Here is a 26,505-nt window from a genome sequence, read left to right as displayed (position 1 = left end):
GGTCGCTTCTTGTGAGCAGCCTCTGCCTCCGTTCCAACCTTCCTTTGTTACCGAAACAACCTCTTTGTTCTCCTCAGCCTGGGCAGCCAGACAGGAACCAGCGGGTGCAGAAAACCCCACAGGGCGATGAGTCCCTGGGATTGTTCATTCATCTCCGGACGTCTCTCCCACGCTGAGTCTTGGCAAGGCCCTCCCCGGCCCACCATGGGGAAGACAATGGTTGTGCAACCCCTTTTCCTTCCGCCCTGGGTTACTCGGGAGCAGGCAGCGCTCACCTGGGTGCCTGGTGGCTTTAATATTCCAGGAGATCCTGAGTGTCCCACTGGTGGTACCGGCGAGCTGGGAATCCCCTTCCCGGCCCTGATTTCGAAAGGTGCTTAAAATAATTCCCAAAGTACCCCGAAATAAATGAAAGACGCAACCCTCGGCTCCCCCACCCCGGGGTGTACGCTCTTCAGCGACCGCACTTCCAGCTACCTGCTCGCGTTGGCGCGTGGCTGTTTTGCTGGGTCGCAGGCGGCTCGGCGAGGGCTCTGTGGCTCAGGCCAGGCCAGGCACGGCAATGAGCTAGCCAGCCCCTCTGAGCTGCAGCTGCAGCTGCCTCTGCCAGGCACAGATAAAGGCCTTCCCTGCACAACCAAAAGCAGTCAAGTAGCACTTTAAAGACTAGCAAAATGGTTTATTAGGTGAGCTTTCGTGGGACAGACCCACTTCTTCAGCCCACAGCCAGACAAGAACAGACTCAATATTTAAAGACACAGAGAACCAAAAACAGTCAGCAAGGAGGACAAATCAGAAAAAGATAATCGAGGTGAGCAAATCAGAGAGTGGAGGGGTGGCGGGGGGGAAGGTCAAGAATTAGATTGAGCCAAGTATGCAGACGAGCCCCTGCTAGACAGCAGGGCCAACATTTACGGAGCTGATACTGGGTCTTACAGCCACTACGAGCCCCTGCGGCAAGCTTAACTCAAAATCAACAAGCGGGGTTGTAGCATGTGCGGTTTGAAGCCAGTCCCATGCCTGGCTTGTGATCCTGGAGCTTGATCAAAGCAGCTGATCCCTGTGGGAGCTGAATTGTCTCCTCCCCCCGTATATTTCTTGTTTCCTACCAGCTACCCTGGGCTGCAACTTCCCTGCAGGAGGCTGAGAGCCCTCGGATCTCGGTGGAAGGGGTTATGATTTGTCACTTTCCGATCACCTGCCTACCTGGCGCTGTGCGGCCTCATTAAACTTCACAGAGAGGGCGGTGGGAGTCCTGTAGAAGAGCTGGGATGTAGAAACCAGCGCCTGGCAACGTCTGGGCGTAGCTGCTCAGCGACCCGTGAGTACAATCCACAGTGCTAAACAGAGCTGCGGGTCTAGGAAGGCCCACAGAGCGCTCCGGCGTTCGCCCCCCGACTTGTCGTTCCAGCCAAGGGGAAGGTAGGTGGAATTTCCTCCTCCAGCTCTGGGCAGGTCGGAAGGGCAGGGGCCGAGTGAGGTGAACGGATAAGCCCAAGGTCAGGCCAGGAGCCTGCGATGCCCTTGCCAGGATTTGAACGGAGATCTGAGCTGCGCGGTCCGTGTCCTTTGCTGGCACTGAGAGGGCGGCTACGGGATATAGAAAACGGACCCGCTGTGGCCCGGCTCCTTAACGTGCTTCATGGGGGTTGTTTTGGAAAATGGAAGGGGAATGTCCCCGCTGCATTGAAATCGTCACTGTGAGGAGGGAATGTGGAGGCGGCATTCAGGATTCGGCTGCTCGGCAGGAGCGAAGACTACCACAGCCCTCTGCCAACGCAGCAGCTTGCAGACAGGAGAGAAACACCTCTCCATGGCCACTGCTGCTCCAGCGGCGAGACAGGGTTTTATACAGCTTTGGAAGCAGTTTTCATGCCCAGCGTGGCTGTTGGCTCCAGATATTGTGCTGGGGGGCCACGGGTGTCAAATGAAAGCGGGTGATGTCCCGAATCTATGTATTCTCCCCGTGTGTCTGTATCATGTGTAAAAGCAACAAGGGGTCCTGTGGCACCTTATAGACTAACAGAAATGTACGAGCATCCGTTGTCTTGGGCAGAGACCCACTTCGTCAGATGCAGGTAGTGGAAATTTGCAGAGGCCGGTATAAATAGGCAGGACCCCTCGTTGCTTTTGCAGATCCAGACTAACAGCTCCCCCCGGTACTCGTATCGTGCGTGTACGTAAAGTTAGAGGTTTCGCTCCGCAGCTGGGGGAGAAATGCTTCCGCGCCCAGTATCAGAGAGGTCACCGAGTTAGCCTGTATCTTCTAAAACAGCGAGAAGTCCCGTGGCACCTTATAGACGAACAGATATTTTGGGGCATCGGCTTTCATGGTGCATCTGAGGCAGCGGGACTTTGCCCACGACAGCTGATGCGTCAAAATATCTGTTGGTCTATAAGGCGCCCCAGGACTTCTCAGGGCTGAGGTTCACAGCGGGAGGTGACCCCAGCCAGGGCAACAGAGTGAGCCAAGGCCCATTTGGTGATGGGGGGTTTTCCCACTGGGACTGCAATGAATGGAAACTCAGCACACAGAGGCACCAGGGCAGGTGCTCAGCCAAAGCCTGTGGAGAAGAAGAGAATTTCCCTCTGCACATGAACAGCTTGTGAGGGGCCCTGGCAGGGACTTTCCTAGTTCTTCAGCCCTCAGGGGTTAAGCCTGTCTGGCCTGGGGGCCAGCCCTGAGAAGGATGGTGTGGATTTAGCAGCATCCCTCTCTCATCTTTTGTCTCGTGGTCTCCCAGGGTCCGCGTCCCAGCATGTGGACCCCAGCGGGACGGATGTACATGAAAACTCACCACCTAAGAAGTTATTTGGTTGGTCTTGAAAGTGCTACGGGACTGCTGGTTTGTTTTGTGGAGACTATTCGTAATCCGTGTTCATAGTGGGACAAGTTTATGGGCTTGAAGCTCTTGAAACATATTGCGCTACTGACGTTCGCGGTTGTGGGAAAGTAGCTGGGGGAATCAGAAAGTTCAAAGAGGAGAGGCTGACCCCCCAGAGAATGGGGAGATGATAGTAGATCGGTGCAGAGCTGGTCTACAGAAACTAAGCCGCTCCGCGCTGGCCAGCGAAAGACGGAAGGAAATAGTGAGGGGGTATCAGACACCCCTGGGCGCTGCGCCTGCGGTTAATGATCGTGTTGAAGAGTCAGAAAGCAGCAAACAGCAGCAGCTGTTGAGACGGAAACAGTTCAACCTCTATAAGCCCGAAAACACGAATTTCAGCTTCCCGGGTCAAAGCACAGCAATCGCCTCCAGACCAGCCGCACCCTGGTTTGAAGCAGGGTTTTCCATCTCTGCCCGTCTCTGGAAATGGCTGTCCTTGGCGAGGGAAATCCTTTGTCATTGTTTTGTGCATGTGCAGACAAATTGTCCTTTACGGACGCTGGCTGGGCCTGTTTATGGTGCATGAATTGCTCAGGGGGTTGAGCTGGCTGGGAACGGAGGGACTTTCTGCGCTTGGAGAATATTTCCCATGGTGGACGTTCTTGGCCTCCCAGTGGGTGCAGGAGGGGGAGAGAGAGTGTGAGTGTGTGTGTGTGTGTGTGTGTGTGTGTGTTTATGCGCACACAGATTCGTACAACCTGCTTACCGACTGACCTGCTCTGCTGGGAAACGAGGTTTCCCTAGTGGTTCGTTACTCACATCAAGCCAGGCCGGCCTCCAGGCTGCGCTGGCTTGTCACAGGAGAGCAGGAGTCCCTCTAATGTGTTCCACCCGTGGGTGGAATAAATCTTATTCGGTGCACCCAGCCATGTGCACCACCCATGGAAATACAGACTGCCGGCTGTGCTAATCACCCGGGCAACATCTGAACCTCTCACGACAGGGGCGGCGCGCAGGGTTCCCTGTCTGCCCCCAGGGACCCCACCCGGCCTGACGCACACAGGCCAAAACAGATCAGCCTCTGCGATATCTTTACTGGGGACAGCACACTCCCACACTCCCTTCCTTCCGCCTGAAACGGAGCCGCATTTCCAGCTGTTGCTGACAGCCAGCTGGCTCCTAGTTCAAACTGTGCTGCATTAGGTTTCCCACGTTCCAGTCCACCTGGGGGGGTGACAACACAAGAAAATACAATAAACTCCCTCCCCTCCAGCAGCTGTGGGACTGGGAGGTTGCCGGATATTCAAAGACCCTGGCCGATAGTGTGGTTCACTTAGCCCTACAAACACTAAAGAAACCCCCGATTAAATATTCAGCAACAACCAAGAATGCCTGCAGAGTATTTTATTTACCAACCATAGTAGCACGGTACAGGGTAAATGTCTCCTGGCTTTGCTGCATTTATTTGTATTTACTCTCACTCTACTCTTCTGATGGGAAACGTAACTCAGTTACTTCGGGTTAAAATGCCGGGGATTTGGGAGTTCTGGATAATAGAACGCCGGATGGAGACGGAGTTCCCGGCAAGGGCATAGGGTGTAAAACTTTTATGAACTGGCCTGTGGCTGACGCATATAAACTGTAACAGACTTCAACAGTTTGAATGAGGTGGATCAGCCCGCAAGGAATCAGTCCATGGTGGTGCAACCCCCTTAGGAAATTTCAGCCTCTCCTTCCGCCCCCTCCAAGGGGGTCACCTCCACTCCGCACACCCCTCATCTCGGGCAAGCTACAAAAACTGCTCTGGACCAGCGTCATGTGCCCCAGTCGCTCATTTATCTTCTGCGCTGGCTTTTTGCTGGCTAATAACTAAAGGCAAATACCTGCCATCCCGTGCAAACACGGTTGCAAGCGGTCAGGCCACCGAAGCTCTCAGAGCGATAGATGTGTGAGATTCCCTCCTGTTTCTTGTGTTCTTTAAACAAATTCCTTGGCCGATTTCTTCATCACGCTTTCTTCTCTTGCGAGCCAGCTGCGGTGGGGTTCAGGGGTCCCCAGGCTCTGCACCCCGTCTGCAGGCAGGAGTGAGTCTCACTGGCAGGAGACCAGCGGGTTTATTAGCCGACAGGACACAGCGTCGTACAGAGGGGTCAGTGCAGCCGGCAGAGACAGCCCAGTCCCATCCACGCTGGGGAGAGGAGGCCCTGAGAGGCCCCCACCTTTGTCTCTCTCTCCCAGCCCAGACTCACTGCTCCCATCTCCCAGTTCCAATTCAAACCCCACAGGCTCCACCTCCCCCTTTGTCTGCAGCCCAGAGGTGTCACCGGGGCGCCAGGTTACCCCAGCGGGAGCCTCACATCCTGTGTGACACACACCCATCCCTCACTACACCACACCGGTTCCCCCGCACTGCATGACCAAAAGAGGCAACATCTACCCCCACAGCTTCCAACGGCTGCTTCCTGGCAAGTGTCCCACAGCATGAGGAAGGTGCAACTGCAGCCCAGGGGGGATTATTTGCAGACCCCGCTTTGTTCCGGATGGAGCAAATCCGCTAACATTAAGCAAGCTCAGGATCTTTCAAAGTGCTCCTCGCAGAGCAGCTTTTCTACGGTTTCGATCATTTGCATCGATCTTCTCTGGCCTCTCTCCTGTTTTGTTTCCCAAATGAGGTAGGTTGAGCTATTGTGAGAACAGAGAACCCTGCCAGGGAATCAGCGCCGGTTTCCGTCTCTGCTGAACACCAGCTGCAGGGAGGGCAGTTGAGGTGAGTCTTCTCTATAGGGACTTCCTAGGTTGGGCCGGGGAGGTTTTGTACCTTGATGGCGGGAGACAGCCAGGGAGGCTCCTTGCTCAGGACAACAGCAATGGCTCTGGTCTGGCAAAACAGCCGCTTGGCTAGCCAGGGGCTCAGTTCTGCCCTTTTACCAGCAAAGCTCACACCCTCATCCATTGCTTACTCCCTATGGGGCCACAGGACTGCTTGTTGCTGGAGAAGAGGGAGAGCCAGGGGGTGAGACCAGGGGGATATCGGGGCTGGCAGGGAAACCAGCTCTCAGGGCAGCGAAGCTCGGGAGTAGGTCTCTGGGCCAGGGTTCCTGCTAAGTTTTTTTTTCCCTCCATCCATGGGTGGAATACATTTTGTTACGTGCACCAAAACCTGTGTGGATGTGCACCACCCTTTGGAAAACACAAGCCACGCGCTGACAGCCGGCACCATCAGCTGGGCAGCAGACGACTCTCTCCTGGATGACACTGGCCACGCTGGTTTGGTCCCGTCACAGGGCATGAAACTGGACCAGATCCATGCCGTGTTTTCCTCCATGGCCCGGCTTGTGGGCAATGCATTCCCTCCTGTCACCCAGGGACAAGAACAACAGGAAGAAAAAGGGTTTGTCTGGGCACATCAGAGCCCTGTTGCTTTGGGAGTTGTGCAGATCGAGTTAAGTTTCTTCCCTGGTTCTGCAAAGGCGCAGGAAAGCCTGCGGGCTGGGGTTTGAACTGACCGAGCAGGTGTCTGCAGTGAAACAAAGGGAACTGGCTTCAGCGACGTGGGTGTTTGGCATTGGTTGCTGCCTCACAGATGTGCTCTCTAATTAAGCTAACAGGCAGCGGCTGCCTGGCTCGTTTTTTGTACTAAGGGTTCTCGTTTCTTTCTACTTCTGGGTTATGAAAGTTCCCCCAGTTAATTCTGCAGGAAGCGTTTGGGTCTGTGTTTCATTCCACTTCTGGGTTATGAAAGTCTGTCATGGCTCCTTCCCCACTTTAGCAAGATAAATGCAGAAGTGGGGGCCAGCAAAAGTACCTCCAAAACCTTATCTACCAGGTTTTGGAACGAACTTCCCCCCAAAAGTCCTAACAACCTTAGATTTTGGGGATAAAATTCGCTGCCACCATCCAAGTAATAAGAAAACCAGGGAGAGACAACTTGGGAAATCTCAGCCCCAAAAGTAAAAACCAGGACACAACCATTAACCAAGACCAGGTTAATAAAGAGAAAAAGAGAGAACTTTTATGATTACAACAATCTTTGTGTTGCAAACCTCACGGCTAGATGGGAGAGTCACAAAGTAAAACACATGGGGAATCTCCACCGTGGGCCTGGAGCTGGGTTATAAGGAGAGTAAAAACACGTTTAAAAAGCGCCCAGACATCAGACCCCACTTCCCAAACCATAACACAGCAAAGCCGAACGGGGCTGTCGAAACTTTCCCCCACTTACGGAAGATTGGAGGGGCTGTTTATGGAGGGAGATATTTTGTGCTTCTCTCCGTCCTGGCTGGAAAGAAGCAGCAAAGACGGAGAACAGAAGAGGAAGGAGCCAAAATTTAATTCTTACCTACATTCCTATAGGCCAACCCCACCTGGGTGAGGAGGTTAACCCTTTTACTCCCAGGCTGCTGGCTAACCCTCATGATCATGACACAGTCCCTCCAGTTAATTCTGTTGGGACCTCGCTTTGTGTTCAATTGCAATCCAGAGCGGGGTAGGACAAGGGCCCTCAGTGCCGGGTGAGGGTTGCTGGAAGCCTGCGAGAAGAAGGTTACCAAATCTGACTGTTGAAAAGAGAGGTCCCCCCTGCGAGGGAGCGCGTGAATCGGGATCTACCCCCCGATGTTGTTTTAATGTCGCGTTTCTCAACCAGGGGCGCGTCCATGCCCGGAGGTCTGCCGGGGGCACAGCGACTCACGCGGAGATGGGCCTAGTTTCACAACAGGCGAGAGCAAACCACTCGTAAAGTCGCTCCAACCCTTCCAGCCGGGGCTGGTTTCTACTGCCCAACGCTGAAACGTACGTACCATAAGTCTCGTCCGCTTCATTTCTCCGATAACCAGAGGGGAGAAAGTCAGCGAGTTTCCAGCAGGGCCCCGCGGGGAGATTTGCACCTAAGTCGTTTTTCCGCGAGGTGTCGCTCGGTGGGTTGCAAACAAACCTGACGCCTGCCAAGGGAAAAGTCGCCTGGACGGTGCTTGTTTCACCACCTTCAGATGGCGAGTCGCAACCGGGGGGACGCGTGCACTTAGGGCTGTGGGAGAGAAGTCGGGGGCACTTACAATCTCTTTAAAAAGGGGCACTTGAGAACAAGAGATGGAAAAACACTGTTACAGTCCATGACAACAAGAAGTCCCGGGGCACCTGATACTTTAGAGCATCAGCTTTCACGGGCAAAGACCCACTTCATCAGATACATCTGGTGGTAGATTCTCCATCCCTGGAGGTTTAAGTCCTGTCTTGACCAAGCCCTGGCTGGGATGATTTAGTTGGGGTTGATCCTGCTTTGGGCAGGAGGCTGGACTCGATGTGCGTCTGATCTTTGACCACAAAAGCTGATGCTCCATAATATCTGTTAGTGGATAAAGTGCCCCAGGACTTGTTATGAAATGTTCCTCCTGTGCCCACTCGGGGAGAACACACACACAAGAAGGGGTGTGAAGGGGGTACGCACGCACGCACACAGGCTGGGGGCCTCCCACATACTAGAGACCAAGTGAGGACTCCATGGAGGGAAACGGGTCCTTGCCCACAGAAGCTGATGCTCCAAAATACGTTAGTCTCTAAGGCACCCCAGGCCTGCTTGTTGTGTTTGAAGATACAGACCAACTCGGTCACCCCTCGGATAAGAGTCCGGGACGCATTACTACACAGAGGGGCTCGGTACGGATACAGACGCTCCGTGCAGGGCTGGTCTCTTTGCTCAGCCATCAAGCATGGCCCAAATCTGTTCTGGATCAAATTGCCAAGTTCCGCTCACCTGCCTGTGTGTGGCTGCCAGGCAGTTTACTCGCCCCATCTGCCGAATTACTGCTATTCTTTTCCCATGTCCACAGGGCCGCCCTTCCTCCTACGCTGGCAAGGCCTTGAGGCCGTCAGCTGATAGCCCCCTCAGAGGGCATCCTTTCTTCTCCCCCAAGCAGCAGCTGCTTCCGTAGTGCAGGGTGGGGGGGGATGCTGGCTGTTTGAAGGAGCTGGCCACCCGTGGTTATCAGATGTCACATGTGATCTGCTCCCAGCCAGGGGGACACTCAGCAAGCAATTATTCCCAGCTCCTCACAAGCAGTGAGCTAAGCATCGGCTTTTCCCCTTCCAACACGCAGTACTTGGCACAACTGCCGGCAGGCAGGCTTGAACCTGGGACCTCTGGAGCTTTGTGCCTCTGCAGGCGGTGCTGAAAGCCAGCTGGCTCTCAGCGAAGGCTGGAGAGGAGATTCAGTCTTTCGCTGTATAAGTGGGCTGGGTGCCACTCCAGGGAGAGGGACCACACCTAGGTGCGGAGTTACATTAAAACCACAGAACGCCAGGTGGTCACCTAGTCCAGCCCCCTGCCCGAAGCAGGATCAACCCCGACTAAGTCATCCCAGCCAGGGCTTGGTCAAGCCACGACTTCAACACCCCCAGGGACGGAGCTCCCACCACCTCTCTAGGTAACACACTCCAGTGCTTCACCTCCCTCCTGGTGAAGTAGTTTTTCCTAACATCCAACCGACACCTCCCCCTCTGTAACTTCAGCCCATTGCTCCTTGTTCTGCCGTCTGCCACCACTGAGAACAGCCTCTCGCCAGCCTCCTTAGAGCTCCCCTGCAGGAAGTTAAGTTGAAGGCTGCTATCGAACCACCCCTCAGTCTTCTCTTCTGTAAACTAAACAAGCCCAAACCCCTCAGCCTCTCCCCATAGATCTTGTGCTCCAGCCCCTGAATCATTTTCGTTGCCCTTCGCTGAACCTGCTCCAGCAAATCCACATCCTTTTCACACCGGGGGGCCCAAAACTGGACACAATACTCCAGACGGGGCCTCACCAGTGCCGAGGAGAGGGGAACAGCCACTTCTCTAGAGCTATATTACGGACTTTAAGCCCCTTTTCATAAAGCCGGGGTGGGGGGTGTGTGACACCCCACAACATTGTTACAATAAAGACCACCCCCGTATGCTATGGGCAGGGCTTGCAGCGAGTACCAGCTGATAGAGCTTCAGGCGGCAGCAGTGGTAGGCTGTTATCTGCTGTGCCGACTGACCACGCCCCGTTAACAGCTTCTCCCAGTGCGATGCCGTGGCTAAACCTCCGGTCACGTCCCGTGGGTGGCGCGTCGGGAGCGGTGCAGGGGAGAAGGACGGGGGGAGATTTAACCTCCGTACACGGCCTCAGCGAGGGTGGTACCGGAGCTGTGATCCCTGCCTTGATGGGAAATAAACAGGCCATTAAAGGGCAAGGCCAAACAAACGGCAAAGAGAAGGCGGACAAATTGCAGTGAGAAATCCTGGATAGGTTCTCTCACAGTGGGAACCGCAGCGGATTCCAAACGCCTTAGGGAAATGCCGGACTCTCCGCCCCCTAATGTCTTCTGGCCTTAAAATCTACGAAGGAGGGATGGGGACTGCCGGGTGTCTGAGAAAGCTGCTGCTGCTATTTCCCATGGCACTGAAAACTTCAGGATGGACACGGGGAGGGGGTTGGACTGGGAGCCGTCTGCTGCATTCGGCCCATGGTACGTCCAAGGGAGAAGCGCGGGGTTAAAACCACCCCCTTGAGTAACGCTCTCTTTCTTCCCGGTAGGCGGAGACAGAGCGAACTCAGCACCGTTTGACCAGCCAATGGCACAGATGGGCCTCGACGGGACAAGCGATACCCGTAAATAAGCATCACTTGGGGTGTCATTTGAAGAGAGCCTGCCAGGCGACTGGCCAGGGGGATACAATAATCCGGCTGGGCGGCCTCTTTCCTCCACGAGGGGGGAAGAGAGAAGAAAAGGGGGTTCTGTGGCTGTTTGGCGACAGGCTACATCTCCAGTGGCAGATAAATCCGATTTTATGAAACTCGAGCTTGTGACGCTGGGGTTTATAAATTGGAGCTTGAATAGCCTCACGTCCCACAAAGTCGGGTTAGCGCTGGCCCGCTGACTCACCAAACATCGACCGTTGCAGCAGTGCATTGTGGGAACCTAGCTCACTGGTCCCTCCGCCCTGCAGCATTCTGGGTATTTCTGCGCTGGGGTGGTTTGGGAACAAAATGCCTCATGAGGGATGTTCCCCTCCTCGGGAAGCAAATGGCCAGTTTTTCAGAAGGAGCGACAGCCGGCCGCTGAAATCTTGTTTGTGGGCTTCCTGTTATCTTTCTCCCCATGCACCTGGAGAGCAGCGGAGATGGAACTAGCCAGAACGGACACCTGTGGGGTATTGTGGGACACCTGTAGGATGCCAATAAAACCAGTTCAAACAGAAGCAGTTTCCACACTACCATTAATCCGAGCACTTACTTTCAACTTCCTGCTAACCCCGCTCGGGTTGTCAGAGTGAAAGTATCGCTCGGCTGCAGCTCCCCCAGGATTGAAATAGTGGTGTAAAACTGAGCTCAGTGCCTTCGCTTCGAATTTATGCTGTAGTGTAGACATAGCCTTCGGTTGGCACATGGGGGTGTCTTCTGCCCAGGGAGAGTTGGCAGTTTTTCAAAGGGACATTAAGGGCCCAAAAGCGAGCTATCCCGCTGCATGGGAAAGCTAGAAAACATGGCAAAAGACTGCCTTGGCTTAACCGGGAGATCGTGCATGATCTCAAACTAAAAAAGGAATCGTATAAGAAATGGAAACTAGGACAAATTACAAAAGACGAATATAGGCAAACAACACGAGCGTGCAGGAGCAAGATTAGAAAGGCTAAGGCACAAAATGAGCTCAAACTAGCTACAAGCATAACGGGAAACAAGAAGGCTTTTTACAAATACATTGGTAACAAGAGGAAGACCAAGGAGAGGGTAGGGCCATTGGTCAGTGAGGAGGGAGAAACAGTAACAGGGAGTTTGGAAATGGCAGAGATGTTTAATGATTTCTTTGTTTCGGTCTTCACTGAGGAATCTGAAGGAATGCCTGACATAGAGAATGCTAGTGAAAAAGGGGTAGGTTTAGAAGTTGAAATAAGAAAAGAACAAATTAAAATTTACTTAGAAAAATTAGATGTCTGCAAATCACCAGGGCCTGATCAAATGCATCCTAGAATCCTCAAGGAGCTGATAGAAGAGGTATCTGAGCCTTTAGCAATCATTTTTGGAAAATCATGGGAGATGGGAGAGATTCCAGAAGGCTGGAAAAGGGCAAATATAGTACCCATTTATAAAAAGGGGAACAAGAATAACCCGGGAAACTACAGGCCAGTCAGCTTAACTTCCGTGCCAGGGAAGATAATGGAGCAGGTCATTAAAGAAATCATCTGCAAGCAATTGGAAGGTGGTAAGGTGATAGGGAACAGCCAGCCTGGTTTTGTTAAAAACAGATCACGTCAAACCAATCTAATAGCTTTCTTTGATGGAATAACGAGCCTTGTGGATAAGGGAGAAGCGGTGGATGTGGTATACCTAGACTTCAGTAAAGCATTTGACACGGTCTCACATAATATACTTATCAATAAACTACGCAAATAAAACTTAGATGGGGCTACTATAAGGTGAGTGAACAACTGGCTGGATAACCGTACCCAGAGAGTAGTTAATGGTTTTCAATCCTGCTGGAAAAGTGTAACTAGTGGGGTTCCGCAGGGGTCTGTTTTAGGACCAGTTCTGTTCAATATCTTCATTAACGATTTAGATATTGACATAGAAAGTACACTTATTAAGTTTGCAGATGACACCAAGCTGGGAGGGGTTGCAACTTCTTTGGAGCATAGGGTCATAATTCAAAAGGATCTGGATAAACTGGAGAAATGCGCTGAGGTAAACAGGATGAAGTTTAATAAGGACAAATGCAAAGTGCTCCACTTAGGAAGGAACAATCAGTGTCACACATACAGAATGGGAAAGGACTGCCTAGGAATGAGCACAGCAGAAAGGGATTAGGGGTTATAGTGGACCACAAGCTAAATATGAGTCAACAGTGTGATGCTGTTGCAAAAAAAGCAAACATGATTCTGGGATGCATTAACAGGTGTGTTGTGAACAAGACACGAGAAGTCATTCTCCCGCTCTCCTCTGCGCTGGTGAGGCCTCAGCTGGAGTATTGTGTCCAGTTCTGGGCACCGCAGATCAGGAAGGATGTGGAGAAACTGGAGAGGGTCCAGAGGAGAGAAACGAGAACGATCAAAGGTCTAGAGAACATGACCTATGAAGAAAGGCTGAAAGAATTGGGCTTGTTTAGTTTGGAAAAGAGAAGATCGAGGGGGGACAGGATAGCGGTTTTCAGGTATCTAAAAGGGTGTCATAAGGCAGAGGGAGGGAACTTGTTCTTTTTGGCCTCTGAGGATAGAACAAGAGGCAATGGACTTAAACTGCAGCAGGGAAGGTTCAGGTTGGACATTAGGAAAAAGTTCCTAACTGTCAGGGTGATCAAACACTGGAACGAATTGCCAAGGGAAGTGGTAGAATCTCCATCACTGGAGATATTTAAGAAGAGGTTAGATAGGTGGCTTTCAGGGATGGTCTAGAAAGTGCTTGGTCCTGCCATGAGAGCAGGGGGCTGGACTTCATGGCCTCTCGAGGTCCCTTCCAGTCCTACTCTTCTATGATAATGACTCTATGGCCAACTAGAGAACTCAGATTGAGAAATCTGAAATTCTGTGGGATCGTCTACACTTTGTTCCTTCCTAAGTGGAGCATTATCAGTGTCACACATACAGAAAGGGAAGTGACTGCCTAGGAATGAGTACAGCAGAAAGGGATCTGGGGGTTATAGTGGACCACAAGTTAAATATGAGTCAACAGTGTGATGCTGTTGCAAAAGCAGCAAACATGATTCTAGGATGCATTAACAGGTGTGTTGTGAACAAGACAGGAGAAGTCATTCTCCCGCTCTCCTCTGCGCTGGTTAGGCCTCAGCTGGGGTATTGTGTCCAGTTCTGGGTGCCACAGTTCAAGAAAAAGGTGGAGAAATTGGAAAGGGTCCAGAGAAGAGCAACAAGAATGATTAAAGGTCTGGAGAACATGACCTATGAAGAAAGGCTGAAAGAATTGGGCTCGTTTAGCTTGGAAAAGAGAAGATTGAGGGGGGACATGACAGCGATTGAGGGGGGACATGACAGCGGTTTTCAGGTATCTAAAAGGGTGTCAGAAGGAGGAGGGAGAAAACTTGTTTTTCTTGGCCTCTGAGGATGGAACAAGAGGCAATGGGCTTAAACTGCAGCAAGGGAGGTTTAGGTTGGATATTAGGAAAAAGTTCCTAACTGTCAGGGTGGTCAAACAGTGGAATAAATTGCCAGGGGAGGTTGTTGAATCTCCATCTCTGGAGATATTTAAGACCAGGTTAGACAGATGTCTGTCAGGGATGGTTTAGCCAGTACTTGGTCCTGCCATTGGGGCAGGGGGCTGGACCTGATGGCCTCTCGAGGTCCCTTCCAGTCCTAGTGTTCTAGGACTCTATGATACACTGGGGCTCGTTTCCGGAAAAAAAATCCCCCCCCGCGTCCACCCTGCAAAGCTTGTTATTCTGGACTAACTAGGCGATCAGCTCAAAACCGTAACTCCAGCAAAACAGGCTATATCAACGGACAGTGTTAAGACTGCAGAGGGTCTGGACGTTTCTACGGCGCGCAGGCCTAGGCCGAGTTGTTCGGTGCTAACAAACATTTCGGCAGAGATATTATTTTCCTTCCAGCAACTAAAGGGGAACATGGAAGACAAGTTGTCAGTTGCATGACCAGGCTCTCCATTCGGCTTGGAGTGCCCCAACCAGGCCAGCTGGGGACCGTGTGGGGAGAGAGGGGCAGGCTTTGGGGACTGCGTCCGGATCCAGGAGGGGAAGCAGATGGAGAACTCCAAAAGGAGGGAGCAGCCTGGGGGCCTGGGCGCCGTACGCAGCCTCGGGCCCTGCCTGCGTGGAGGGGCAGCGGGAGGTGGTTGAATGACCTGACTGGGAATGAGAGTTTCTTTGGTTTTCTGCTAGGTGAAGGGGTGACAGCTGCAATGATGCCAGACCAGGAACGAACGGAAGAAAGGAGGAGAATTACTGGTAAATAATCGTATTATGGGTAGCATTGTAGCACTAAGCAGCTGAGCTCCACACAGCGAGAGACAGTCCCTGCCCCGGCTGAGATCAGGGCCCCGTCGCGCCGGGCGCTGCACAGACACACAGCGAGAGACAGTCCCTGCCCCGGCTGAGATCAGGGCCCCGTTGTCGCCAGCCCTGCACACCTTCCACCCAAGGCCATGTCCGTTGCGAGGTGTGTAGCCACCTCCCCAGCCTGGGGACCTGGTAATTCTGTCCGTCCCCCCGTAGTCCAGAATTTATTAGTTTTTTTTTAGACCCCTGTTATAATCCCGGCCCTCCCACCACCCCCTGGCGAGCAGTTCCACAAGTGAACAGCGCATTGCCTGCAGAAATCCTTCCTTGCATGGTTTTAAGCCTGCTGCCCATTCGCGTCACCCGGTGGCCCTGGGTTCTGTATTGCAGGACGGGTGAATCACACTCCCCTGCTGCCTTGTTCCTCACCGGATTTTCTCGGCTCCTGTTGTGCCCCCGGTTAACCATCTCTAAGGGGAACGGCCTCGCTCTGATTAACCTCGTCTGCTCTGAAAGCCGTTCCGTGCCCTTAACCAGCAAGGGCTGGAGCCGGCCACGAGGTGAATGCCAGGAGAAAATTAACAAACGGTGACGTCTTTCGGGCCGGCAGCATTTGCTCTGGATACGTTTGCTGCCCGCCTGCGCCTCCTTTCACGTCTATTTGTGTTTTGCAGCTATCGGCCTGAAGTGCCTGAAAAACCGATGGGCCCCCGTTGCCGCCGTCGCCAGCCTGGCTTTGCTGATCGCCGTGATTGTGCTGGCAAGTGAGTGAGAGGCCGTTCCCCTTCTCACTGATTCCTCACCGACGGCTCGTCCTTCTTCCAAGGTCACTGCGCCCAACCCTTGCCTCCCCCTGGCCTTGCCCTGCGCCGACTCCTCCAGGCTTTTCCTCTTTGCAGGGGTGAAACCTGGGCCGCAGCCCTGCCCCGACCCAACAGGAAAGGCAACGTCTAAGTGCCTCTCAGCCGCACCCGGCGCCGCACGACGGCAGCGTTACCTAGCGGGTACAGCACATGCCTGGCAGGCAGGAGAGCTGGAGTCTCTTCTCCGCTCTGGTATTAGCCCCACCGGGGGACGAGCGGATCACCGCTCCCCTCCGTGCCTCAGTTTCCCCAGCTATAAAACAGGGCTCATGTTACTGACCCGCCTGGTGACCTGCCGGCGAGGGCTGCGGGAGACAAAGGAGCCGACGCCGTCACGCCGCATTGTCCGGGGAGGCGGCGAGCCAGCCGTTAGCTCCTTCCACCCCCTCCACGCACACACTCTGCCACCCTGGCACGAGCCCGGCTCTCGGTTTGCTGCCGGAGCGGCCACAAACGCTCCCCCTTCCCTCAGTTCAGTGTTTCCGGAGAGCAGCTCCGATACCCCAGCCTGGGCCAGTAGGCAGGCCTGGAGCTCACGGGGCCTTTGAGCGGGAACGGAGGGGGTGCGCCGGTGTACCAGGGATCTGCTGCATCCCCCCGCCACAGAATTAGGTCTTTAACGGGTCTGCATCAGCTGCAGGGTCTGCTGTGAAACCGACAACGTGGTAGCCGGAGGCTCTGCAGATGGGGACCCTGTTGGCCTTTTAAATAACCCTCCTTTGGCTCCTGATTACACCCGGGGCCTCGGGCTGTTCCGGCACCACTCACAGCAGAACTGCAGCTGTTCCCAGGCTGTGTGGTGTTTTATGCCGGGACAAGACGAAACCAGGCGAGGCCGGTGAATGCTGCGTGGCTGCCGGCACACAGGATCCCGCCAGGAGGGGTGGGGAGCCAGGGGAGTAGGAGCAGATGGGTTATTTTAGCTTCGGGTTCGCCCCCGGCGGGAATCTTGTGCCCGAGGCCCCCCCCGGTTCAGGAAGGATGTTCCCAGATTGGAAGAGGGGTTGTAGCTGGGTTCCCCTAGCAGCAGGGTGGCCTAGTGGTTAGAGCCTCGTGTTACCTGGGGTGTTGGACTGCAGTCTGCCAACTGGAGCCCTTACCTTCAGCTTGGGGCATGGCTCCAGTACCTCCATCCTTAGTGGGGTTTTCTTTGGGGTTCCCCCCTTTTGCACCTGGGGGAGGATCTGGAGGCTGCTCAGATCTTGCAGAGGGCCAAGCCAGCTCCTGCCTCTCCACTGGTCAGCCCTGAACTGAGCCTGGTTGTCTCCTTTTATCCTCCCTGCAGGCCTAGCATTGGCTGCAGGTAAAAAGGGGCGGGGCTAATCAGGCACCCAGGCCTTGTTTAACCCCTGCAGCGCCAGGCCCACCTCCCCGACCCTCCCAGGGGTCAGCACACAGCCCCCAGAATGGCGACCGGGTTAGGAAACCTGTTTGGTATTGCTAGACGTCAAAAGCGCCCTCTGTTTAGCTCCCGCGAGGGCTCAGCCCCACAGCTGGAAATACATAGGCGGGGGGACAAACATTTAACGATAGACTGGCCACTCCAGCGCGGTCTGAAGGCTGCACGTTGAAGCTGGATGAATTCAGATACACGCTAAGGTGGTGGTTCTCAACTTTTCACTTGTACAGACCCCCAGTCACCCCCAAACCGTTCACGGCTCCCCAGGCATCCGCCCACCCATTCATGGACCCCTTTCTCCCCCCAAACCATTCACGGATCCCCATCACCCCCCCAAACCATTTGTGATCCCCAACCACCCCCCCCAACCATCACAGACCCCCCCACTCGCCCCCAAACCATTTGCAGACCCCCAATCACCCTCCAAACTGTTCTGAGGCCCCTAATCACCCCCAGACTGTTTGCAGCCCCCCATCAATGCCAGTTCTAGCCTCTACGCCCACTTCATTTAACGCAAAAGGAAACCACCGCCTAGATCTTGGGACAGCCAGTCATAGGCCCACATGAAGAGATTTACTTGAAGAATAATCACTACTTGTAACTCTGCGATTGCTTAAAAACTTATTTCCGAGGCTCATCTTTTATTTATTTATCTTTTTCACGGCCCCCTTGCCGCCACGGAGTCCAGGCGGACTAAAGCACCCATGGGGAACAGTGAATGCTGCTCACCATGGGACTGATTTATCCAGGGACACAGTCTGTGTTCCCTGCGAGCTGGGCTCTTGTGTGGCCCTGCTAAGAGCCCAGCACCGTGCTAAGCAGAGCACCTGCCGGGAGGGAGGGGGGAATGTCTCCTGGTGGTGCACCTTTCCGTGTGTCGGCACATGAAAAAAATTATTCCGCACATGGATGGAAAAGGTTGGTGAGGATAATGGACGCGGTGGATTCTCCATCCCTGACCAGGTTTAAGTCACAACGAGACATTGGTGTAACAACTCCACCCTAGGCATTATTTTGGGGTAACTTTAAGGCACCTGGTAGGCAGGAGGTCAGACGAGTTGATCACAATGGCCCTGTTTAGCAGGGATTCCCAGGCAGAGCCAGTCCCCAGCGCTGGCTCCATCTGTCACAGTGCTACCTGCTTATTTTCAGCCAGGAAAACTCCCCCGTGCCCACAATGTTTGCCACAAGCCACGGCTGCGTGCCCAGACGGCTGGGTTGGCTTCCAAGGGAAATGCAACTACTTCTCAGAGACCGAAAGCAACTGGAGTGAGAGCCAGAGCCATTGCTTGGCACTCAACGCGTCTCTGGCCGCCATCGATTCCCTGCTGGAGCTGGTAAGGAAGAGCCACGCGCCTTCAGAACCACGGTCCAGGCCACGTCAGAGTCTGGTGGCTGTGGGGGTCTAAGGCCGGTGCTAGGTTCAAGGAGCTCTTTGTAAAATGTAAATTCAGGGGCAGGAGGGGGCATTTTTAACAGAAACATTTAACCCCCCATTAAAATTTTTCATTTCGCTTTTAATGTAAAATGTTTCGTTTTGTTGTTTTTGCTTTAAAACACCAAAATCTCATTTTGCAAAAGTCTGGGGTCCCTTGTTGGGATTTTTGGTTTGTTCCCCCCCCCACTTCATTTCCCACTGTCAAAAAGGGAGGAAAGGTAAAAAATGTGTGAAAAGGGTATGGAAATCTGCCTTTCAAACTCTATTTCCCAAACATTTGGAACTACAGAAAGAAAGAAAGAAAGTCACGCTGAGAGAGCAAGGAACATCTCAGCACGTTATCTGCCTCGTTTTTATCTATCTGTCTGTCTGTCTATCTACCCTTATCCACCTCTTCTGTCTATCTACCTATCTATCCCCATCACCCCTTCTATCTATCTATCTCCATCACCCCTTATCTATCTATCCCCACCACCCCTTCTATCTATCTATCTCCATCACCCCTTATCTATCTATCTATCCCCATCACCCCTTCTATCTATCTATCTCCATCACCCCTTCTATCTATCTATCCCCACCACCCCTTCTATCTATCTATCCCCATCACCCCTTCTATCTATCTATCTCCATCACCCCTTATCTATCTATCCCCACCACCCCTTCTATCTATCTATCTCCATCACCCCTTATCTATCTATCTATCCCCATCACCCCTTCTATCTATCTATCTCCATCACCCCTTCTATCTATCTATCCCCACCACCCCTTCTATCTATCTATCCCCATCACCCCTTCTATCTATCTATCTCCATCACCCCTTCTATCTATCTATCCCCACCACCCCTTCTATCTATCTATCTCCATCACCCCTTCTATCTATCTATCCCCACCACCCCTTCTATCTATCTATCTCCATCACCCCTTATCTATCTATCTATCCCCATCACCCCTTCTATCTATCTATCTCCATCACCCCTTCTATCTATCTATCCCCACCACCCCTTCTCTATCTATCCCCACCACCCCTTCTCTATCTATCCCCATCACCCCTTCTATCTATCTATCCCCACCATCCCTTATCTATCTATCTCCATCACCCCTTCTATCTATCTATCCCCACCACCCCTTATCTATCTGTCTATCTATCCCTACCACCCCTTCTATCTATCCCTACCACCCCTTCTATCTATCCCCATCACCCCTTCTATCTATCTATCTCCATCACCCCTTCTATCTATCTATCCCCACCACCCCTTATCTATCTATCCCCACCACCCCTTATCTATCTATCCCCATCACCCCTTCTATCTATCTATCTCCATCACCCCTTATCTATCTATCTCCATCACCCCTTCTCTATCTATCCCCACCACCCCTTATCTATCTATCCCCATCACCCCTTCTATCTATCTATCTCCATCACCCCTTCTATCCATCTATCTCCATCACCCCTTCTATCTATCTATCCCCATCACCCCTTCTATCTATCTATCCCCATCACCCCTTCTATCTATCTCCATCACCCCTTCTCTATCTATCCCCACCACCCCTTCTCTATCTATCCCCATCACCCCTTCTATCTATCTATCCCCACCACCCCTTATCTATCTATCTCCATCACCCCTTCTATCTATCTATCCCCACCACCCCTTATCTATCTGTCTATCTATCCCTACCACCCCTTCTATCTATCCCCATCACCCCTTCTATCTATCTATCTCCATCACCCCTTCTATCTATCTATCCCCACCACCCCTTCTCTATCTATCTCCATCACCTCTTCTATCTATCTATCTCCATCACCTCTTCTATCTATCTACCTACCTATCTATCTATCCCCAGCCACCCCTTCTATCTATCTACCTCCATCACCCCTTCTATCTATCTATCCCCACCACCCCTTATCTATCTATCTCCATCACCCCTTAGCTATCTATCCCCATCACCCCTTCTATCTATCTATCTCCATCACCCCTTCTATCTATCTATCCCCACCACCCCTTATCTATCTATCTATCTATCTATCCCTACCACCCCTTCTATCTATCCCCATCACCCCTTCTATCTATCTACCTACCTATCTATCTATCCCCATCACCCCTTCTATCTATCTATCTGCAGCTCTGTACTTATACAATTTAACTAGACGTGAAGACAAGGGAAAAGTACATCACCTGAGAAGGGAAAGTCAGATACACAACAAGAGAAGGAAAAAAAAGTCTAGCTGGTCAGTTATTCTCCGGGCCTGCTGAGAGCAGGACAAGGAGTAATGGGTTTAATCTGCAGGACTTGATGAACTCTTGAAGCTCTGCATGGAAATGGTAAGACAATGGAGGGAAACCCCATAGCTATGAAATCTGGGGTGGAAAAAATTCCTTTTGGCTAACTTCCTAGGTCCTGTGTATTTTGCCTTTGGGTGATGGAGCTGTTTCTCCGGTGTACAGCACCTAGCGCGAGGCAGCTGAGAGCGCCGTTGAAGCTGCTGTGGTGCTGGAGAGGATATAATGCGCATTCTTTCTCCTCACAGCAATTCTCAATGCGCTATGGCCTGGGCCGTTATCGCTGGATTGGCCTCCACAGGGAACAAGGTCAGGGTCAGCCTTGGAAATGGACCAATGGAACCGCATTCAACAACTCGTGAGTCCTTCTGCCTTCTTCACTGTCTCTGCGGTAAACGGGGTGACGTTTAATGAGGACAAATGCCAAGGGCTCCGCTTAGGAGGGAACAATCAGTTTCACGCAAACAGAATGGGAAGGGACTGTCTAGGAAGGAGTCTGCGGGAAGGATGCAGGGGTCAGAGCGGACCACAAGCTCAATATGAGTCAACTGTGTGACGCGGCTGCAAAAAAAGCCAGCGTGATTCTGGGCGGCATTAATAGGAACGGAGCGAGCAAGGCCCGAGAAGTCATTCCTCCGCTCCGCTCTGCGCCAATTAGACCGTGTCCAGTGCTGGGCACCACATTTCCAGAAAGAGGTGGAGAAACGGGAGAAGGTGCAGAGAAGAGCAACCAGGACGATGAAAGGTCTAGAGAACGTGAGCGCCGAGGAATGACTGAAAGAACTGGGCTTGTTTCGTTTAGAAAAGAGGAGACTGAGAGAGGACGTGAGAGCGGTTTTCAAGTACCTCAAAGAGGGTTACAAGGAGGAGGAAGAAAACTTGTTCTTGGCCTCTGAGGACAGGACAAGGAGCAAGGGGCTTCAACTGAAGCCAGGGAGGTTTAGGCTGGACATCAGGAAACACTTCCTGACTGTCCGGGTGGTTAAACAGTGGAATAAATTGCCTGGGGTGGGGGGTGGAATCTCCATCGCGGGAGACATTTAAGTGCAGGTTGGACAGACACCTCTCCAGGATGGTCTTTGGTGCTCAGTCCTGTCGTGAGGACAGGGGACTGGATTTGATGACCTCTCGAGGTCCCATCCGGTTCTAGTGTTCTCCGGCTCTTCTCTGTAATAGCTTGTTTCAGAATAACGCGGCTGCACACAACCGGCGTTTCAAAGCCTCATCCGCTTGACCTCAGCCCATCTCTCCAGTTTGTCCAGATCAGTTCTGAATTCTCACCCTCCCCTCCAAAGCCGCTGCAACCCCTCCCTAGCGTATTCCAAGAGAAGGCTGCTGTGAAGACGTCCCTTCCTTCTCAGCTTGTGGTCCTCTCTGACCTCTCGCACACTGGGAAGACCCAGGAGGAACTTGCTCGCCTGTCTCCTGTGCTCTCCAAGTCCGATGGGTGTGCCCTCTGTGCTCACAGTGACGTTTACGGCTAGAAGTGACTAGCGCAGGGTGTGTCGGCAAAGCCTGGCTGAGAGCCCAGGTCCCCTGGGTTGGATGGGCCAGGTCTGTACAGCCAGCTGCAGCCAATCACCCCTCCGCTGCTCCTCCTTGCAGGTTTCTGGTCAGAGGGGAAGGGCACTGCACCTACTTGGACGAACGCGGCATTAGCAGCTCCCGGTGCCACTCGGAGAGATATTTCATCTGCAGCCGGCCGGACAAGTGCTCGCGAAAGAAGCTGAGCCCCACGAGAGGGGATACAGTTGCCAAAATCACGTAAAGGACCAGTTTCCCCTTGTCAGGGGACACCCAGTTTTCACACCCGTGGGTCACTCTACCTCCTTGACTTGCTCCGCACAGATCCCGGCTGAGACTCCACATTTATAAGCCTGTGATCCCTCTAATTTTTCCCATCCCTGGGCGGAATAAATTTTGTTAAATGCACCAAGGTGCACTTAACTGTGCACCACCGGTAGAAGCACACGCCGGCAGCTGTGGCTGACAGCGAGCGTTCAACTAAGCACCTGGGTGGCAACTGAATTTCTCCTGGCCGACTGCGCAGCTTACGGAAACACTGCTCACAGTACTAGCCTACTGCACGGTCCTACTTATGAGAGGGGTAAAAGTAGGATCCCCTGACTATACGAAGTGCTTAATTTATTTAGCTTGTGCAGAAGCCTAGTTTTTTTATTGTCAAAAAAGGCGTGTGTTTCTAGCTTGCCTGGTTATGAATAGACGACTCAGAGCTTCAACCAATGACATGGAAAAGTGCCCTAGTCACGGAATGGATATGTTCACTCTGGAACCTAGTGATGACACTAAAATCTTCCTTCTTTCTTTTTTCTCTGTGCTACTTTTCCCGGTGAGCACCATGGAGACAACATGGAGAGTGAGAAGGGACAGGAAGGGTTGCTGACAGAGTACACTGTGCCCTGGGCAACTGGTTGCGTGGGGCAGAGGTGGGAAAAGTACCCAGAAAGTTACTTGAATAAAAATGCCCCACTGGAAAGCGACTTGAGTAAATGCACATACGCCACAGCAAGATTGTACTCAAGTATCCAGAACTGGAAGCAGCTACACTTTTACTCAAGTAACCTTTTGGGTACTTTTCTCCCCTTTGGTGTGGGGGCAGCTCTGGGCCCCCCCCCTCGGACTCAGAGATCAAATCCAGCCATGCTGTGGAGAAACCCCATTTCTGCCACTTGCGATTTTGTCCTGTTGCTCATAACACAAAGTTCCCGAGCACGGTCGAGGAGGCGGCCGTAGATTGACCTTATCAACCGAGAGCTTTGTCCGAGAACTCACCTCCACCGCTTTGTCCAGCAGCTGCTGTCGCAATCTGCCGACGGATCTCATGCCCCCTGACCGTCACCGAAGCGGTGATCAGCACCTTCTCTGGGCCGGTGTGGTCAGAAGATATGACCTTCCTCCGAGCATTGTTGCCGTATCGTGGTGGAGGGGATTGCGTGGTCCGGGGAATCCCAGGGCTACGTCGTCTGCAGCCTCCAGCTCCCGGTAGGGTCAACCTCGGCGAACAGGGCTGGGAGGAGGTCCCATCACGATCTGTATGACAGCCTCCGTGATGGCCACCAGAATCTTGTCCAAACTGGGAACACCAGACCCACCCCGAGCACAGGTCCGGGGCTGGCGTTAGATCAGAGAATGGGGGGCTGGCTACCCATGTAACCCAACAGGGCCTTACCTGAAAGGGGTGGGGAATAGCTCAGTGTTTAGCAGATTGTTATTGTGAGTTCGATCCTCAAGGGGGACTTCCAAGGCTCTGAGGCAGGTTAGACTGAAAAAAAGAAAGCGAGTGACGGAGACAGAGGGGGACAAGCAGAAAGGGGTAGGCTAGAGAAGGAGGGGGCAGGTTGACCTAATGGTTCACGTCCCCCCGCGTGACAGAACAGCTGAGAATTCCAGCCTAGGACTGAAAAGTTTTCCTTGGATCCTAAACGCATGGGAGGACGTGGGTCTCCGCGAGATTCCCAGCCCAGAAAGAAATTGTATTTATTTATTTGTTTGTTTGGCTTTAAATCTCTAGCTCCAGGAATCATGTGATTACGTGAGACATTTTCTCACCTTCCTGGAGATGGAGAAAAAAAGCAAAAATGTGGTCCCCTTCTCCCCCGCCAAAAAAAATTTAATCAACCAGGAAAAAAGTACCTCCCTTTAGCGTATTAAAAATAGTCATGATCTGGGGAGACTTTATGAATTGTTGGGTTTGATGAAACCGGACGAATCTAAAGGTCATAAGCGTTGGTCGCAGCTTGACGCGCAGCTGAAGAAGTCAGTTTTGCCCATGAAAGCTCATTACCTAATAAATAAAATGGTTTGTCTTTAGAGTTCCGCACGGCTGCTTGGCTTCCTAATAGGAGCAGGCGTTATGGGTTCGGTTTCTCTGTCGGGGGGTGTCAGCTGCAAATTGCTGCCAGGCAAAGGATGCTTCTTGAGCTGCTCACGGGTAAACGAAGTGTTGGGTGGCTCTTAGGAGCCTCCTCTGAGTCTGGTTCGAATGCTAATGAAGGATGCAGGAAACCACACAAAGAGTAACAGGCTGGAGCAGTGTCTGGTCCCCTACTGCTACCTCCATGTATAACTGGAATTTACACCGTCACCGTATCGGGAACATAAATGAACTTACCCCTTCCGAGGGCATAGAAATGAACCCAAGCTGCTGGGCCAATGTACCGATCTATGACAGTCAGCCTGTAATTATACATAGGCACCGTTGTCTGAATTCTGTGTGTATTCGTGGAACATATTAACCTGGGGGCAGCAAACCCCGGCACGGGTGCCGAGAGCGGCACGTGAGCCGATTATCGCCGGCACGGGTGCCGAGAGCGGCACGCGAGCCGATTATCGCCGGCACGCCACACAGCACTCGGCTCCGCCCCTGCTGCTCCTCTTCCCCTCCCCTTGTCTGTCAGGGAGCGAGGGGAAAGTGCCACGTGTGAATTCCTCCTCTGCCCCCGCCCTGGCACATTAACACCTGGTTTAAACCGGGACGGGAACTTTCTGAGTCACTCTAGGGGCTTGTCTGCATACTTGGCTCAATCTAATTCTTGACCTTCCCCCCCCCACCCCTCCACTCTCTGATTTGCTCACCTTGATGATCTTTTTCTGATTTGTCCTCCTTGCTTACTGTTTTTGGTTCTCTGTGCCTTAAATATTGAGTCTGTTCTGGTCTGGCTGTGGGCTGAAGAAGTGGATCTGTCCCACGAAAGCTCATCACCTAGTAAACCATTTTGCTAGTCTGTGAAGTGCTGCTTGACTGCTTTTTGTGTCGACAGAGTGTTATGCCTCAAATTGTTGAGGCTTAACACTTTCGAGGCAAATGCAGAGTTCTGCCGAGACTCTGCTGACAGAATGGGGTGTGTGTGTGTGTGTAGACGCTCCCTGAATTATGGCCCCTTCTGTCGACAAAACTCTCTTGTGTAGACACAGCCTTTACGTCTACAGTGAACAGCCCGTACATTAGAGCAGCCACAAAGCTGCTCTAATTCACACCAGAGTGCCCTCAGAGCTCTGCACAGCCTTAGAACAGGGCAAGCCAAAAGCTCAGGTTTAAAGCTACCCGAAGCCTCACCGGAACTGAGAAATTTCATAACTGGGACTCAGGCTCTGTACCTCCAAACGGGACACATTGATACACGCAAATCTGTCTATGTACCATCAGACCATATGGCCGCTCTGCGACGGTCCAGACAGCAGGGGGAGCTGGAGTTCGCTCGTAATTATTCATAGAGCTCGGCTTCGGTGACAGAAACATAGTTCAACATGACCAGCCTTCTGGCTGCTGTGAGCACCCGCTGAGACAGAGAGAAATGAGTAGGAGGTTCTCCTTAGAACCGCCGCCAGAGAGCTGCTCGAAGAGGCCTGCCTATGTGCAGTCCCCTCCCGTAACTGGAAAACGCATCTCGAACGCTCTGCTCGAAGCGCAGCAGTTCGGTTTCACACAGCTCGTCCCTGCAACGTGTGCAGGGACTTATAGGTTCAAACCCACCACCCCGGCTGGCCCCGCGCACACCCAGGGTTTGGCACCTTCCTCGAAGACGGCGTGATGCAGGCGGGTTCAGACCAAAGAGCCCTGGCCCTGACTTTGGCTCCAGCTGGTACAGGTTGAGCCTCTCTAATCCAGAATGCTCTGGCCTGGCAACCTCCGTAATCCGGCATGATTTGAGTTTGCCAGATGACCACCGATCCTGGGTGTGGCCAAGTTCCCCGCGGTCCCAGAA

The 26,505-nt window shown here is 52.7% G+C and overlaps 1 protein-coding gene across 3 annotated transcripts; it reads left to right on the top strand.

Moving 5' to 3' along the window:
• Window positions 1–1,117: 1,117 nt before the first annotated feature.
• Window positions 1,118–25,799, top strand: LOC142024649 (C-type lectin domain family 2 member D-like). Of its 3 annotated transcripts, none has more exons than XM_075016800.1 (8): window positions 1,118–1,321; window positions 7,474–7,619; window positions 10,378–10,452; window positions 14,684–14,749; window positions 15,475–15,564; window positions 18,215–18,399; window positions 21,028–21,137; window positions 22,385–25,799. In XM_075016800.1, exons 3-8 carry the CDS (start codon window positions 10,416–10,418, stop codon window positions 22,545–22,547), a joined length of 651 nt encoding a protein of 216 aa, XP_074872901.1. In that variant the 5' UTR covers window positions 1,118–1,321; window positions 7,474–7,619; window positions 10,378–10,415; the 3' UTR covers window positions 22,548–25,799. The 3 variants fall into 3 exon arrangements, with proteins under 3 accessions (XP_074872901.1, XP_074872900.1, XP_074872903.1); XM_075016799.1 differs by having other exon boundaries at window positions 1,118–1,422; XM_075016802.1 differs by lacking the exon at window positions 1,118–1,321 and adding an exon at window positions 5,599–6,219.
• Window positions 25,800–26,505: the final 706 nt, after the last annotated feature.

Source organism: Carettochelys insculpta, chromosome 22, assembly GCF_033958435.1.
Source record: "Carettochelys insculpta isolate YL-2023 chromosome 22, ASM3395843v1, whole genome shotgun sequence".
NCBI lineage: Eukaryota > Metazoa > Chordata > Testudines > Carettochelyidae > Carettochelys > Carettochelys insculpta.
The sequence above is the reverse complement of the archived record's forward strand: the minus strand, read 5'-3'. Positions and strand labels throughout refer to the sequence as shown.